The sequence below is a fragment of the Pipistrellus hanaki genome (assembly GCF_964339955.1).
Source record: "Pipistrellus hanaki genome assembly, chromosome: 14".
NCBI lineage: Eukaryota > Metazoa > Chordata > Mammalia > Chiroptera > Vespertilionidae > Pipistrellus > Pipistrellus hanaki.
Genome location: NC_140516.1, coordinates 15,059,472 through 15,072,791, shown reverse-complemented (window position 1 = coordinate 15,072,791; position 13,320 = coordinate 15,059,472). Strand labels below are relative to the sequence as shown.

Below are 13,320 nucleotides of genomic sequence, written 5' to 3'. Positions count from 1 at the left end.
CACCTGTAATTCCTCTGCTGTGGAAACATCTAATCCTGTTAGGTCTTGTATTCTCATATTAATTCGAGACACCACAGGGTTTTCATAGCCAGAGAGCCAGGCACTAAGAGCAAGAAGAAATAGTCTTATTGATAATGTTTCAATACATGAAGATCAATAACTGTCATTTAAAAAGCTGTAATATATGGGGCATTAAGTCCTTATCTATGGACATTTGTTTGATTTTGCTTGTTTAATATGATTTTACTAATAAATGTTGCATTTTTTACAAAAACATTTTATATTTTACAGTTAGAAGCTGGAAAGGAAAAATTAACCTCATTATGGTTTCTATGAAAATAAGTGGATTAATTTAAGAAGCCTATAGAGTGCTATTTACATTGTGAATTTTTTTGTTGTAAATTCTGGAAAAATCCATACCAAACTTAAAACAACTGTTCCTTCTAAGTAAGGTATGGGAATTGACTGGAGTGGAAATCATAGGGCTTGAGGCCTGATTTATACAATGCTAATATCTTATAAGAAAAGAAAAAAAATTCACATTACTTGCATAAATAAATAAATAAAATTTTGGTTAATTCTTACCCAAGGATATTTTTTCCATTGACTTTTTTTTTTTTTTTTTTTTTTTTAGAGAGAGAGAGAAAGTGGAAAGGAGAGAGGATGGAAAGGGGAGAGAGAGAAAAAACCATCAATGTGAAAAAGACACACCAACTGGTTGCCTCCCGCATGTGTCCAGATTAGGGCGGGCCTTGAACCTGCAACCCAGGTATGTGCCCTTAACCAGGAATGGCTGACACTCCAACCACTGAGCAACACCAACCAGGGCTCAACATATTCTTGCTAAAAGCTGAAATTCAACTGTCTGGCAAAAACTCAGTCCTGAATGAACTTTTCTCCACACCTACACCTGGTCATGGAGCCTACTGAAGAAAGGCATGAACAGGGTGGGTATACTCCACTGGAAAGGAGCACCAACTTCAAAGGGCCCTAGCTCTCACTCCCTCCTACACTGAACCCCAACCCACCTCAGCCTCTCCCTGCACTCAAAAGATAGCATATCTCCTACCTCACTGAGAAAACAGAAACCATATCATCTACCTACATTTGCATCTACCTGTTCCTTTTAGTTCATTCTAGTTCCTTCAGTACAGCTCCAAGAGATTTCTCTCCATTATCTAAGGCGAATCCTCTGCCTTAGATTCTACTTTCTCCTGCATTTTAGAAGTATAAGTCACTGATTAGTCCTTTCTCTATTATATAATTAATTTCCCTTCTCTATAATTCCTCCCACAGCTTTTAACTGAGCTTAAGTCTCTCCCATTAAATAAATAAATAACATTTAAAAGTTTTCCCCTTAACTCATCTCCTTCCAGCTGCCAACCTCTTTCTCCTCCCTCTTCAAGTCAACTTTTTCAGAGATTCATTTCTCAATCTATTCCATAAAAAAATTTCTTACTAATATCACCCACAATTCTACTAACTAGATTTTCCAATTCTCCTTGTATTTGCTCTTCCAGTAACATATTACAATGTCCCTCCTTAAAACTCTCCTTGCTCACTCATTCTCCCAGTCCCTTCGGTCTGGCTGCTCCCTCCCGGTCTCCCTTACAGACTCTACCACTACATCCTGCCTCTCTGCACCCTCCCCAAAGCTGTGTCCAGCAGCACTTCAAAAACATGCTCCTCTAGCCCTAAGGCTAGTGGCACATGCTCTTCTCTCCGCCCAGAAAAGTTTTTTTCACTTGGCAAAGTGAAGCTTTTGGGTTATCACTCCTGTCATCTCTTCTTCCTTGACTCTTCCCCATGCCATGCTCTGTCAAAGCTTCCTAATTTTTTTTTTGAGAAGAGGAAGGAGGAAGTAGTTACTACTAATCATAACATGAAAATGATGTGACATGAGAGTGCTATAAATTTACATTTCTCACATCCATTTCAGAGGAAAAATATATTAGGATTCTTTTTCATGGACTGACTTCATTTCAGTAAAATCATTTTTTAAATAGTAACTATGGTAGGAAGTTGTCAGAAAGACCACTATAAAATCTATAATAATATAATAATAATAATAATAATAATAATAATAATAATATTTTACAGGACAAGAACCACATTAATGTACCTTTTTCATTGGTAAGGCAATTGTTTGCTATGAGTGCATTAATGATTAGCAATTTTCTCCTTAAGTAGCAGATACTCAGTTGTTCAAGACAGAAATGAGTTCTCTAATTTTGCCCTCTTTTAGAGCACAAATATTTTTTTTTTGTATATGTAGGGAAATATTGTAAAATGCAGCTAAATTTTTCCCTCACAATTAAACAGCGGTAATTGTTAAAAATATACCTTTGTAACATTTACGGTTTTTAAAATAGCAAGACTTCCTTTCCAATTTGACTGCCACGTTTTCTCCTATTAACCCCACATTGCCATGTCTTACTGCCTACATGCATGTCCACTTCCTCAGCAGCACTAGCCTCTAAGAGCAGCGATTTTCAACGAATTTTTAAACATGCAATACCTGACTAGTCAGGGCCACTGACCTCTCTTCCTACACTGTCAAATAAAAAGTAAATGTTAAAAAGGACACCTGCCAACACAATAGCTATCCAGTGTGAATGAATCAAAATTAAACCTTTTTGGTCAAATCAACAAAAAACATATTTTTTGTTGTGCCACAGAATTTCAGTAATTAGTCTGTGTGTGCCATGAAGTGAAGAGGTCTGAAAATCGCACCTTACTGAGTGCTGTGTCAGAAACACGGTGTTGTTGACGTGAGCACCCAATGCTGTTTGCATCTTTCAGTAGCTTTGATTCTCCACTTCCGGCCCAATCCTGGTGCCAAAGTAACTATCAACAAAGCTCAAGAATAGCTTCCTCGGTAGAACACCCATGTTTCTATGCCTCTGTGCACTCTGAAGAGCTATACAGCTTCACTCCAACCCCTCTGCCTTTCCTAATTTCAACTCCATCTCCAGGGAACGCTGCTCCCTCACCCACCTGCAGCCCTGCGTTATTTCAGACCATGGTCTTTCGGGCTAGGGACAGCTGCCAGCACGTGTTACCTACCACTGCCCAGATCATCTGACAGGTCATCCACCCCATTGCCATATGCTGCAGGGATCAGAGCACCCCAACCCAGTGGGATCCTCCTCAGCCTATTTCCTCAAAGGAGGTGGTCTGTTGGCACACCACTTCTTTCCCAGTGTCTTTGCCTGCATATACTCTTAACATTTTCTTAGATGAAATGAAATAAAATTCTTTATACTTTTGATACTTCACAGCTCACGGTGATTTTGGTGGGCACCTGCTGAATGCTATTATGGCCTCTTGCTAATGGTAGGGAGGGTGGAGAACAGTGCCCTTTAGCCCTAGCATGATCCTGGGCTTCTCACTGCCTCCACTAACCCGGAGCTGGCAACGGCCTGCAGCTGGCAGCTCTTCGGGAAGAGGCTACCTTCATGCACCCGACAGTAGAGCAGGCAGCTGCCCCTATATGTTCTTATATACTATATATCCTCCCGCTGTAGCATTTAGTACAGTAATTGTACATTAATTTGTTATTTGATTAAGGTAACATGTCTTCATTTAACTACTAGTTCCCAATACATGTAAATGCTGCCTGATTTTGCTCTCATCACTTTATCTGTAGAACCTATTACAGTGCCTGGCACACAGAAAATGCTCAATAAATATTGCTGAATAAATAAATGAATCTGAAGACTTCTTAGAACTAATCTAATACTTATTTTATTTTAGCATAATTATTTATCTGATGATCTCTTGCAAATTTATTGGGACTGGCTGAGTAGAATGTCTCAGTGTAGCAGAAATAGGAAGGATAAAGAGAATTTTATTGTTATGAAGGATATAGTTGATAAATATACTAAGAACTTATTTCTCCCAAAATCTGACAAAATTTCTAATGTAGTATGGAAGTATGTAGAACTAATATAGTAGGATAATGTACCTATGTTTTCTGCCTATCGATAATTTGATATTTTTAACCAACTACTGACATAACTTTTATAGATAACTGCAACAAAAGACTGGCAAGTGGTCTAATATAGTGTCAGACTAAATATAGAAACATCAATGATGAGAGAAAATTGACTGGCTGGCTCCTGCAAGACCCTTACTGGGGATGGAGCCTACAACCCAGGCACACTGACTGGAATCAAACCTGAGACCCTCTATCCACTGAGCCAAATGAGCTAGGGCTAAACATATCTTGATAAGACATTTCCTATTCCATACTGGAATCCAACACCCACAGAGAACCTGCTTTCTACTTCAGATCTTTTTAACCTCCTTCCTACCAGCAATAGTTAAGCAGCTATTCTTACACTTTCTATTGTACTTTGATAAAAGCAATGTTCTTCAGCTGGATCCTCTGTCTATACTTTTATCAGCCCTTTCTCACCCCATGGGCCTATTTTAGCAGTTACTGCCTCCCTGTTATGTTCCTCTTTTCCTTGGCAATGCCTGCTCATTCTTCAGTCTGAAGTCTCCTGCTACCCGTAAGAACACCTTCCCTTTGCCATTCTAGCAACTACCATTTCAGTCTTTTAATTCACATTTTGCAAAAGTAAGAAATGCTTGTTATAGGCAACAACTGGTTCTGGGACACTGGATAAGCACATTCAAAAGAAAGAAGTTAGGCCTGTAACTCTCACTATATGAAAAATAATTAAAAAGGTTTTAAAGACATAAATGTAAGAGCTAAATAGCAAATCTGAAGAACAGAATAAACTGGTGAATAGAATCAGAGGCATAGAAAGGGAGTGGACTGGTAATTCTCAGGGGAAAAGGAGTGTGGGGGTGCAGAAAGAGACTGGACAAAAATTGTACACCTATGGATGAAGACGGGGGGAAGGGGGAGGTAAGGGCAGAGGGTGGGGTGGGAACTGGGTGGAGGGGAGCTATAGGGAGGATAAAGGAGAAACAATTATAATAATCTGAACAATAGAGATTTATTAAATTTTAAAAAATAAAAAAGGTTTTAAAGACATAAATGTAAGAACTAAATATTATTAGCTACCCAGGAAATGCAAAGTGCTCCATGTGAGTGTCGTAGGTGCTTATGTAGGTGGGTTCCAACTTACGGCAAAATTTGTGTTACGTCCTGCCGTAGAAACAGATCTCCAATGTAACCCAAGGACCTACTTACTGTATATGCCCTTGATAGGAATCGAACCCGGGAGCCTTTAATTCTCAGACCAACACACTATCCACTGAGCCAGACTGGCTAGGGCCATTATGTGATTTTTTAAACATTTCTATTCATTCATTCATTCAATTGCAGTTTACATTCATTATTTTGTATTAGAGGCCCGGTGCATGGGTGAGGGGAGGGTGTCCCTCAGCCCAGCCTGCACCCTCTCCAATCTGGGACCCCTCATGCGATGCCCGACTCAAGTCAGACATCCCTCTCACAATCCAGGGACTGCTGGCTACCAACTGCTCTCCTGCCAGCCAGCCTAATCACCCAACCACTCCCCTACCAGCCTGATCAACACCTAACTGCTCCCCTGCAGGCCTGATTGCCCCCAACTGTCCTCCCCTGCAAGCCCGGTTGCCCCCAACTGCCCTCCCCTGCAGGCCTGGTCCCCCCTCAACTGCCCTCCCCTGCCAATCTGGTCCCCCCCTAACTGCCTTCCCCTGCAGGCCTGATCACCCCCAACTGCCTCCCCTGCAGGCCTAATCCCCCCCTAACTGCCTTCCCCTGTTGGCCTGATCCCCTACAACTACCCTCCCCCGCTGGCCATTTTGTAGCAGCCATCTTTGACCACATGGTGGCGGCCATCTTGTGCAAGGGTGTGAGGGTCAATTTGCATATCACACTCTTTATTATATAAGATTAGTTTCGGGTGTATAGCACACCATGTGATTTCCCCAAAAAAAGATCACTCAGGGCCCAAAGTACCAGTTACAGAGGACAAAACTTGCCAAATTTTTGTGTCTAAGTGCGTGAGTTAACAACAAAAGGCTAACCATCCAGACCCTTTCACCTTAGTGGTCAATTACAGAGCAATATTATAGATCTGTCCAGTTCTGTTATCTGAGAAGCACTGATCAACCCAATAGAGGCTAATGCTGTTGTTAAAAGTTATGCCAATTTTTAAAAAACTGAAGCCAATCAAAGCTATTTATCTGTCTCTATTGTAAAAATATTAATATACTTTTATACTGTGTTTGTTCCTTATTAACATGGGTAAATTAAATTTCAAGCACAATAAAATCTTATTGTAGAAAATCTGTACTCCAGTGTAAAAAAAAAGACCACTTCCAAAAATAACCCAACAGAAAAAAATCAGCTTTTTCTACCACACAGATTATTTATTTGCATATCTCATTTATAATAGTTTAACTGGATTTTATGAGCTCATAGTTCAAATGTCTTTTTGGTACACATAACAGAATGCTTACTTTTCAAAATACTAAAATTCCATTCCTCTGATTTAGCCAAAATCATTAGCTCCTCCATTAAATAGCTGTAGTAAATATTTAAGGTTTTTTTTTAAATATTGGCAAAGACAGAGATGGTGTGCTAAAAGTTCATAGTCAATAAAGTAAATAAAAACTTTATGATTTTTAAACAGTAATGGATTTCCACACATACTTTTCCCCTCAAAAAAATCTATTTGCTATATACTGGAACATGTTTTTACTTCCAGAGAAGATGACGTCATCACTTAGAAATTTCTCAAAATATGGATATTTGAAATTCCCTTCTGACCCTTTCAAAATACAGATGTTCCCAGTACAAGGGAGATTAATTAGCATTAATACACATAAATTCTTTTACTCTGCATTTAGATGCCTTTTTCTGAGGTTTGATTTATGAAGGAAACATAAAACACTCACTATTCCGCTTGTAGGAATCTTCAAAATTCTGACTTACAGTGATGGCTAGAAAATATCTCAACGTACCTATTAAATCCCCCAAATAGTAGAATCTCTTTCTTTGTTAAAATCTGAATTGTATTGAACATTTTATGGAGTAAAATCCTCTCTAATAGGTAAGACCCTCTCTTTCAACATATATTTTATTTTATGTTTTAAATGTTTTTACTTACTTCAGAGAGAAGATGGTGGAGAGAGGGATAGAAACATCAATGAGGAGAGAGAATCATGGATTGGCAGCCTCCTGTATACCCACTATAGGGAATCGAACCTGCAAGCTGGGCATGTGCCCTGACCCAAAATTGAACCATGACTTCCTGGTTCATGGGCCAATGCTCAACCACTGAGCGACACTGGCTGGGCATATATTTTATTTTTCAAAGTATTTTCCCAAGAGTAAAGATAAAATCACTGTGTTATGGAATTCCTTTTAACTAGGATGTTTTAAACAGGAACACACACATATTTTGTATACTATGCCATGACTGGGTGAATTTATTCTGGTGTTACTCAGACTTCTAATGCTACTCACTAAATATTTTCTGCTGCTATCTATATATTTATAAAAGCCTAAATGACTGTCCGACCGGTAGCTATGATTTGCAATGACCACCAGGGGGCAGATGCTCAACACAGGAGCTGCCAAGCTGCCGTGACTTGGCAGCTGTGGTTCTTGGGTGATGCACCCAGCACCAGAGAGGAGGGAGCCTGATTCTGGAGTACGTCACCTGAGAACTACCCTCTTGCAATACAGGACCCCTTGGGGGATGTTGGAGAGGCGGTTTTAGCCTGATCCCTGAAGGCCAGGCCGAGGGACTCCACCAGTGCATGAATCCGTGCACCAGGCCTCTAGTATATAATATAATGGTTGTGTCTTTCTCAGAAACTTAATAAAATTGCTTCTCAGAACTATAAAATTAGAATATTTAAAAAATAAGTTCAAAATGTTTAGAAATATTTAGTTCTCAATGAAAAAAATGTTTTTAATCACCTTTCCAAAAATAATTTATACTGACTTGTTGGTAAGAGTCCAAAGACTCTGGACTGGATATTTCTTCAAAAGGTGCACTGTATAAGTGAAAAATGACTTCCAAAACACTAAGTTCATTAAATTTTGTTTCATATGCTTCCTAAAAGCATCCAAGTCTGGAGAATTTAAATATTTATAAGCTTTAAGACAGTAAAAATGCCTAAAAATCATGCAATAATCTCTGATAAAATATGTAATGCCTTAAGTTACTATTTTTGAAAATAGATGAGATTAATATTTTTAGACATGACACATAATACAAATTAGTTTCTGCAAATCCTATCATCTATTAGTGCTCCTGAGTCAAAATAATATTATTGGGGCAAGGGGGAAGGTAATAGTATAGGGTAGACAGTCAAGAAACCAGGATATGTTAGGATGATGAAAGTTAATATATGAAGAACATAAAGCTCTGCCCCAAAAGAATAAGGAAACATCAACACAATCCCTCCAGCCTTCCTAGTACTATGACTTAACAGCAGTAATATTCAAGTCTTTTTCATTTGAGTACCTCCTAAAATAGTTTTAAAAATCTATGTACTCTTTTGTACAATTTTCTAGTTGACAACTAATATTTTTTAACATATTAGTTTCAAAGGATGAAAATAGTGGTAATTTCTGAAAAATGATGACTTTTTAATATATCCAATAGACTCTACCATAATGATTTAATGCCCTCCATCATCCACTTTAAAAAACCACATAAATAGCCCTAGCCAGTTTGGCTCAGTGGATAAATCATTAGTCTGCAGACTGAAGGGTCCCAGGTTCAATTCTGATCAAGGACATGTGCCCATGTTGCAGACTCAATCCCCAGAAATGGGCACGCAGGAGGCAGCCAATCAACGATTCTCTCTCATCATTGATGTTTCTTCCACCCCGCCTCCCTTTCTCTCTCAAATCATTAAAAAATATATACATATTAAAAAAGATATATGAATAAAGTGATTTTTAATATTTAACAATTTTACATCATTTTTTCCCCCTTGGACTTTCATTTTAATTCCATTCTTATCCTAGAACTGTGGTTCTCAACAGGGTGGAGAAGTGGAGTCCTGGGGGCTGGTGATGGTGATTTGCCTACCAGGGGCCATTTGGCAATGTCTGGAGACATTGTTGACTGTCACAACTGGGGTGAAGAGAGTTACTGGCATCGAGTGGGTAGAAGCCAAAGATGCTGTTCAACATCCTACAAAGCTCAGGACAGCTCCCAATGACAAAGAATTATCTGATCCAAAATACCCAGAGTACTGAGGTTGAGAAGCCCTGTCCTAGAGCCATATATTCCTATGCCTAAAAGTTGTTTTTTGTCATATTACTAGAGGCCCAGTGCACAAAAATTCATGTACTTGGGGGGGAGGGGAGGTGGTCCCTCAGCCCAGCCTGTGCCCTCTCACAGTCCAGGAGTCCTCAGGGGATGTCCGACTAACACCTTAGGCCTACTCCTGGAAAGAGCTTAAGCTGTAGTCTGGCCTCCCTCTGTGGGAGGCGACCAGATGGGCCGATCAGGGGACAGCACCAGCCGGTGAGCAGCTGCCCCACCCCTCCATCGCCCCTCCACAGCAGCTGGCTGCCACTACCTTCCCCCTATCACTATCCCCCACTAGCACGTGCCTTGACTGGCCTGGCACCACCTGCTTGCCAGCCCCACCTCCCACCGACCGGTCTTTCTGCCATTTGGTAGATTTGCATACTACACTTTTATTGCATAAAATACTTCTCTACAAAAATATCTATGCAAATTGATAAAGTATAAATCTCCTATAACAAAGGTCTAAGTGTTAAAAATGTCTTCTGGAATGATTTATAATTATTAGTAATACAGTTAATCTAAATAACATGATTAAACAATCATTATCAAATATAAGAAGTAAAGATATATTAAAATATTCCTTTTGAGATGGATTGGGCTTATTTTGTTATTGTCAATTAGGTATTGTACCTGTGGATAAATTCTTGTTGCTAGAATGAGACTGAATTCAGCTCAATTATATTTCTACTAGTAGCCCTGCACACGAATCGTGTGCCAGCAGCTCTCCGTGGCCTGCTTGTAGCTATAGCTTGCTGCCGTCCTCCTGTAGCTCACTGTCCCACCCTCCTGCTAATCCGTGACCCAGTCATCATGTGGCCGGTCGTTAAGCTTCACCACATAATAACCATTTGCATATTACATTTTTATTATATAAGATTTTCATTTTTATGATATCTCAGAAACCTTTACATAATTAAGTAGATGGAAAAGGAGTTCTGTTGGAATAATATAACTTATTCTGTGAGCTTTTACCTTAAATACATAAATCACAGTTATTATTAAAAATTATTTCAGTGATCTAGATTTTGGTAGATTCTCTTTAAATATTATTAAAGTGAAAGAATTTGCCGAAACCGGTTTGGCTCAGCGGTAGAGCGTCAGTCTGCAGACTGAAAGGTCCCAGGTTCGATTCCGGTCAAGGGCATGTATGTTGGTTGCGGGCACATCCCCAGTAGGGGTGTGCAGAAGGCAGCTGGTCGATGTTTCTCTCTCATCAATGTTTCTAGCTCTCTATCTCTCTCCCTTCTTCTCTGTAAAGAATCAATAAAATATATATTTAAAAAAAAGTGAAAGAATTTAAAACCAATGGATTTGCAAAGGATTTGTTTATCATCTTTAAAGACACTTACTTTCTTAATACCAACAGCTAGGTTGCCCAGAGGTTTTAAACCCACTTTAATGTACAGACCAAGTTAGGCCTGTTCTATGGAGAATCTTTAAACCCCCTTCAATATGAGAACACAACTTCCCTTCGCTGGCAGGGTTTGGGGAGTCCCAGCAGGGTGTTTTTGTTACTATTAATTATTTTAGAGGGGGAAGGGAGGGAAGGGGAAAAGAAAGAAAGGGGGGGGGGCAGAGGGAGGAAAGGAGGGAGAGAGGGGAATAGCGGAACATCAATCGGTTGCGTCCCTTACACATCAGGACTGGAACTGAACTGCAACCTGGGTATGTGCCCTGATGGGGAATTGAACCCACAACCTTTTAATGTTACAACCAACTGAGCCACACCGGCCAGAGATTTTGAAATTTAATAAATCTCTAATAATTGCCCCATAACTATGTTTATTAGTCCACCATGAACAGTCAGGTATGGTTGTCATCCAACACCTATGCCTAACAGCCAGGTCTCTGAAACCATATCATGAGTTTTATGAAAATTAGATTTTCAATAAAGAAATGGTCCAAGTATGACTCCAGTTCTCTCCATTACTCCCTTACCTCTTAGACACTCTGTACTGTGCTGTGGTCAATTTTCCAGTCTCAGGGTCATGTACTGTAGCTCGGCTCAGCTACAAAAAAAAGAGAAAGGACAGCACTTACTCATGTAGCAGGCAATTTTGGACTTTTGTTTGATTTTGTTTTGCCCAGCCACAGGTGATTGGAAGGTTCAGATTGGTCTGGATGGTAGGTAATGGTTTCAAATCAGCAAAAACATTTAGAAAGATGGCAAATAGAAAAGCCACTTCCGAATCAAGAGAGAACGAGTTGACAAATTTTTGTTGTATATTTATTGTCCTTTCACTTTTTTTAAAAGAAATCATTTGAAGCTGTATGTAAATGACTTATATAGCACTGGGTTTCACAGGAACTTTCTCAAATTTAGAAGTTGAACGTTCTTTAAATATATGACAAAAGAATAATTAGTAGTCTCTTTAAATTCATTTTTTTAAACTCTCACCAAGACAAAACTGTTGTTAAGTTTCTCTGGCAAAATAAAAGGCAAATAATTCACAAGTAATAGCAGCTGGAAGAGAGAGCAGAAAAATAACTGTTCTTTCCATCGCCAACTTTTAAGTCAGCAAGTTTTTTAAAATAAAAACTCCAACAGGAGAAATACAGTTTACTCCAAATTGACAATGGTATTTTACAAGACGTATGAACAAATGCCAAAACCATCACCATGAAGGCTGGTGTGAGTTCACAGCAGCATTTATGAATGTTAAGAGAGCTGCATAAACAAAGACCGCTGCTTTTGCTTTTTCTCCCCCTTGGCAAGAAGAGGGAAAAAGAAAACAAGTATCAAGCCAAATCTTGGACATTTAATTCCTGACCAGAATAGAGATGCAAAGCCTATTAATTCCCTAAAAATAACAGACCAATTAAAAATTAAAAACAGAACTTCTAGTTGATGGGAAAGACCTGTGAAACACGAAGCAGTTTATCCATGTGTGTATGAACAGGCGGTGACCGGAGCTGGAGACTGAAAATGACCTACTTCCTTGAAATGAATAATTCCTGTAGGATGTACAAAAACACTCATTAGAGATCAAAATATGCAGCATACACATCTCTTACCTTTTGCTAATTCTGTAATGTACCGTCTCCAAGACTCCTGTTATTGGATTTGAAATGGTGGCTCGCCTCAGCTGTGAAGCCAACCATCAAAATACTTGCATTACAAAACAAAAATGAATCACATTTACCCAACCAGTCAGAATTCTCGGATTTTTATAATGGAAGCTGAAAATAGAAAATAGCTCTATAGACTTCCAATCACCTTGTGTTGAGCTTTGAAAGCCCATATGGTTTTTTCAGGTTTTCTATATATTTTTAAAAATTTTTTTTAAATGTTTTATTTTGCATAAATAGAGGGTACTTGAAGAGATTAAAAATTAAATTTCTTTCAATGGTTATAGGATGTGACAGTGAGAAAAATAAATTTCTAAAATTTGAAGTCTAATTTATAGTTATAAGAATGGTTATTTGTAATTAATGATCCATTCCAAACTTCTGATTTTAATTTTTTTTTTTTTTTTTTTTTTTAGTGATACTATTTAACAAGGCTAATATAAATTAAGAGGGGGAAAAGTTATTTACCCTTGGTTTTGCTAGATCTTTGACAATTTCAATTTCTGCATCAGAAATAATATCATGGAAACGAACAATACGAGGCTTGTCCCACTCATCCTCCTGTTTGGCGGGAGCCAGAATGAACTTGGGATTCCGGTTTCCATCATGGTAGCGGCAAAAGAGTTTTTTCTGTCTCCGAGGAGTCTAAACATAAAGTTAAAAAGATGACAAATATATTAGAGTAATAATATTTTTAATGCTTGCTCCTATGCAGATAAGAAACAGTAATCATGCTCATGTACACACAAAGTTATCTGTGGAAGAAGACCAAAACAAAACCAGTTCTTTACAAATACTTTGCATCAAACAGGAGTTCAGGATTTTTTTTAATATACATTTTTATTGATTTGAGAGAGGAGAGAGAGGGAGAGCGAGCCAGAAACATCAATGATGAGAGAGAATCACTGACCGGCTGCCTCCTGCACACTTGCTATGGGGGACTGAGCCTGCAACCTAGGCATGTGCCCTTGGCTGGAATCAAACCCAGGACCCTTCAGCCTGAGGC

General features: G+C 38.9%; 1 protein-coding gene across 2 annotated transcripts in view; it reads right to left on the bottom strand.

Annotated features, from left to right (window-relative positions):
• The window catches only part of P4HA1 (prolyl 4-hydroxylase subunit alpha 1), a 63,802-nt gene that overhangs the window by 17,154 nt on the left and 33,328 nt on the right, over nt 1-13,320 (bottom strand). Inside the window, exons 8-10 of one of the 2 annotated variants that reach the window (XM_084904953.1) lie at nt 12,783-12,959; nt 12,261-12,331; nt 4-103 (exon numbers count right to left, since the gene is read on the bottom strand). In XM_084904953.1, the coding sequence (XP_084761079.1) occupies nt 4-103; nt 12,261-12,331; nt 12,783-12,959 (348 nt within the window). Of the gene's footprint in view, nt 1-3; nt 104-11,183; nt 11,255-12,260; nt 12,332-12,782; nt 12,960-13,320 lie in introns of both variants that reach the window. The other variant, XM_084904952.1, reaches the window with a different exon arrangement.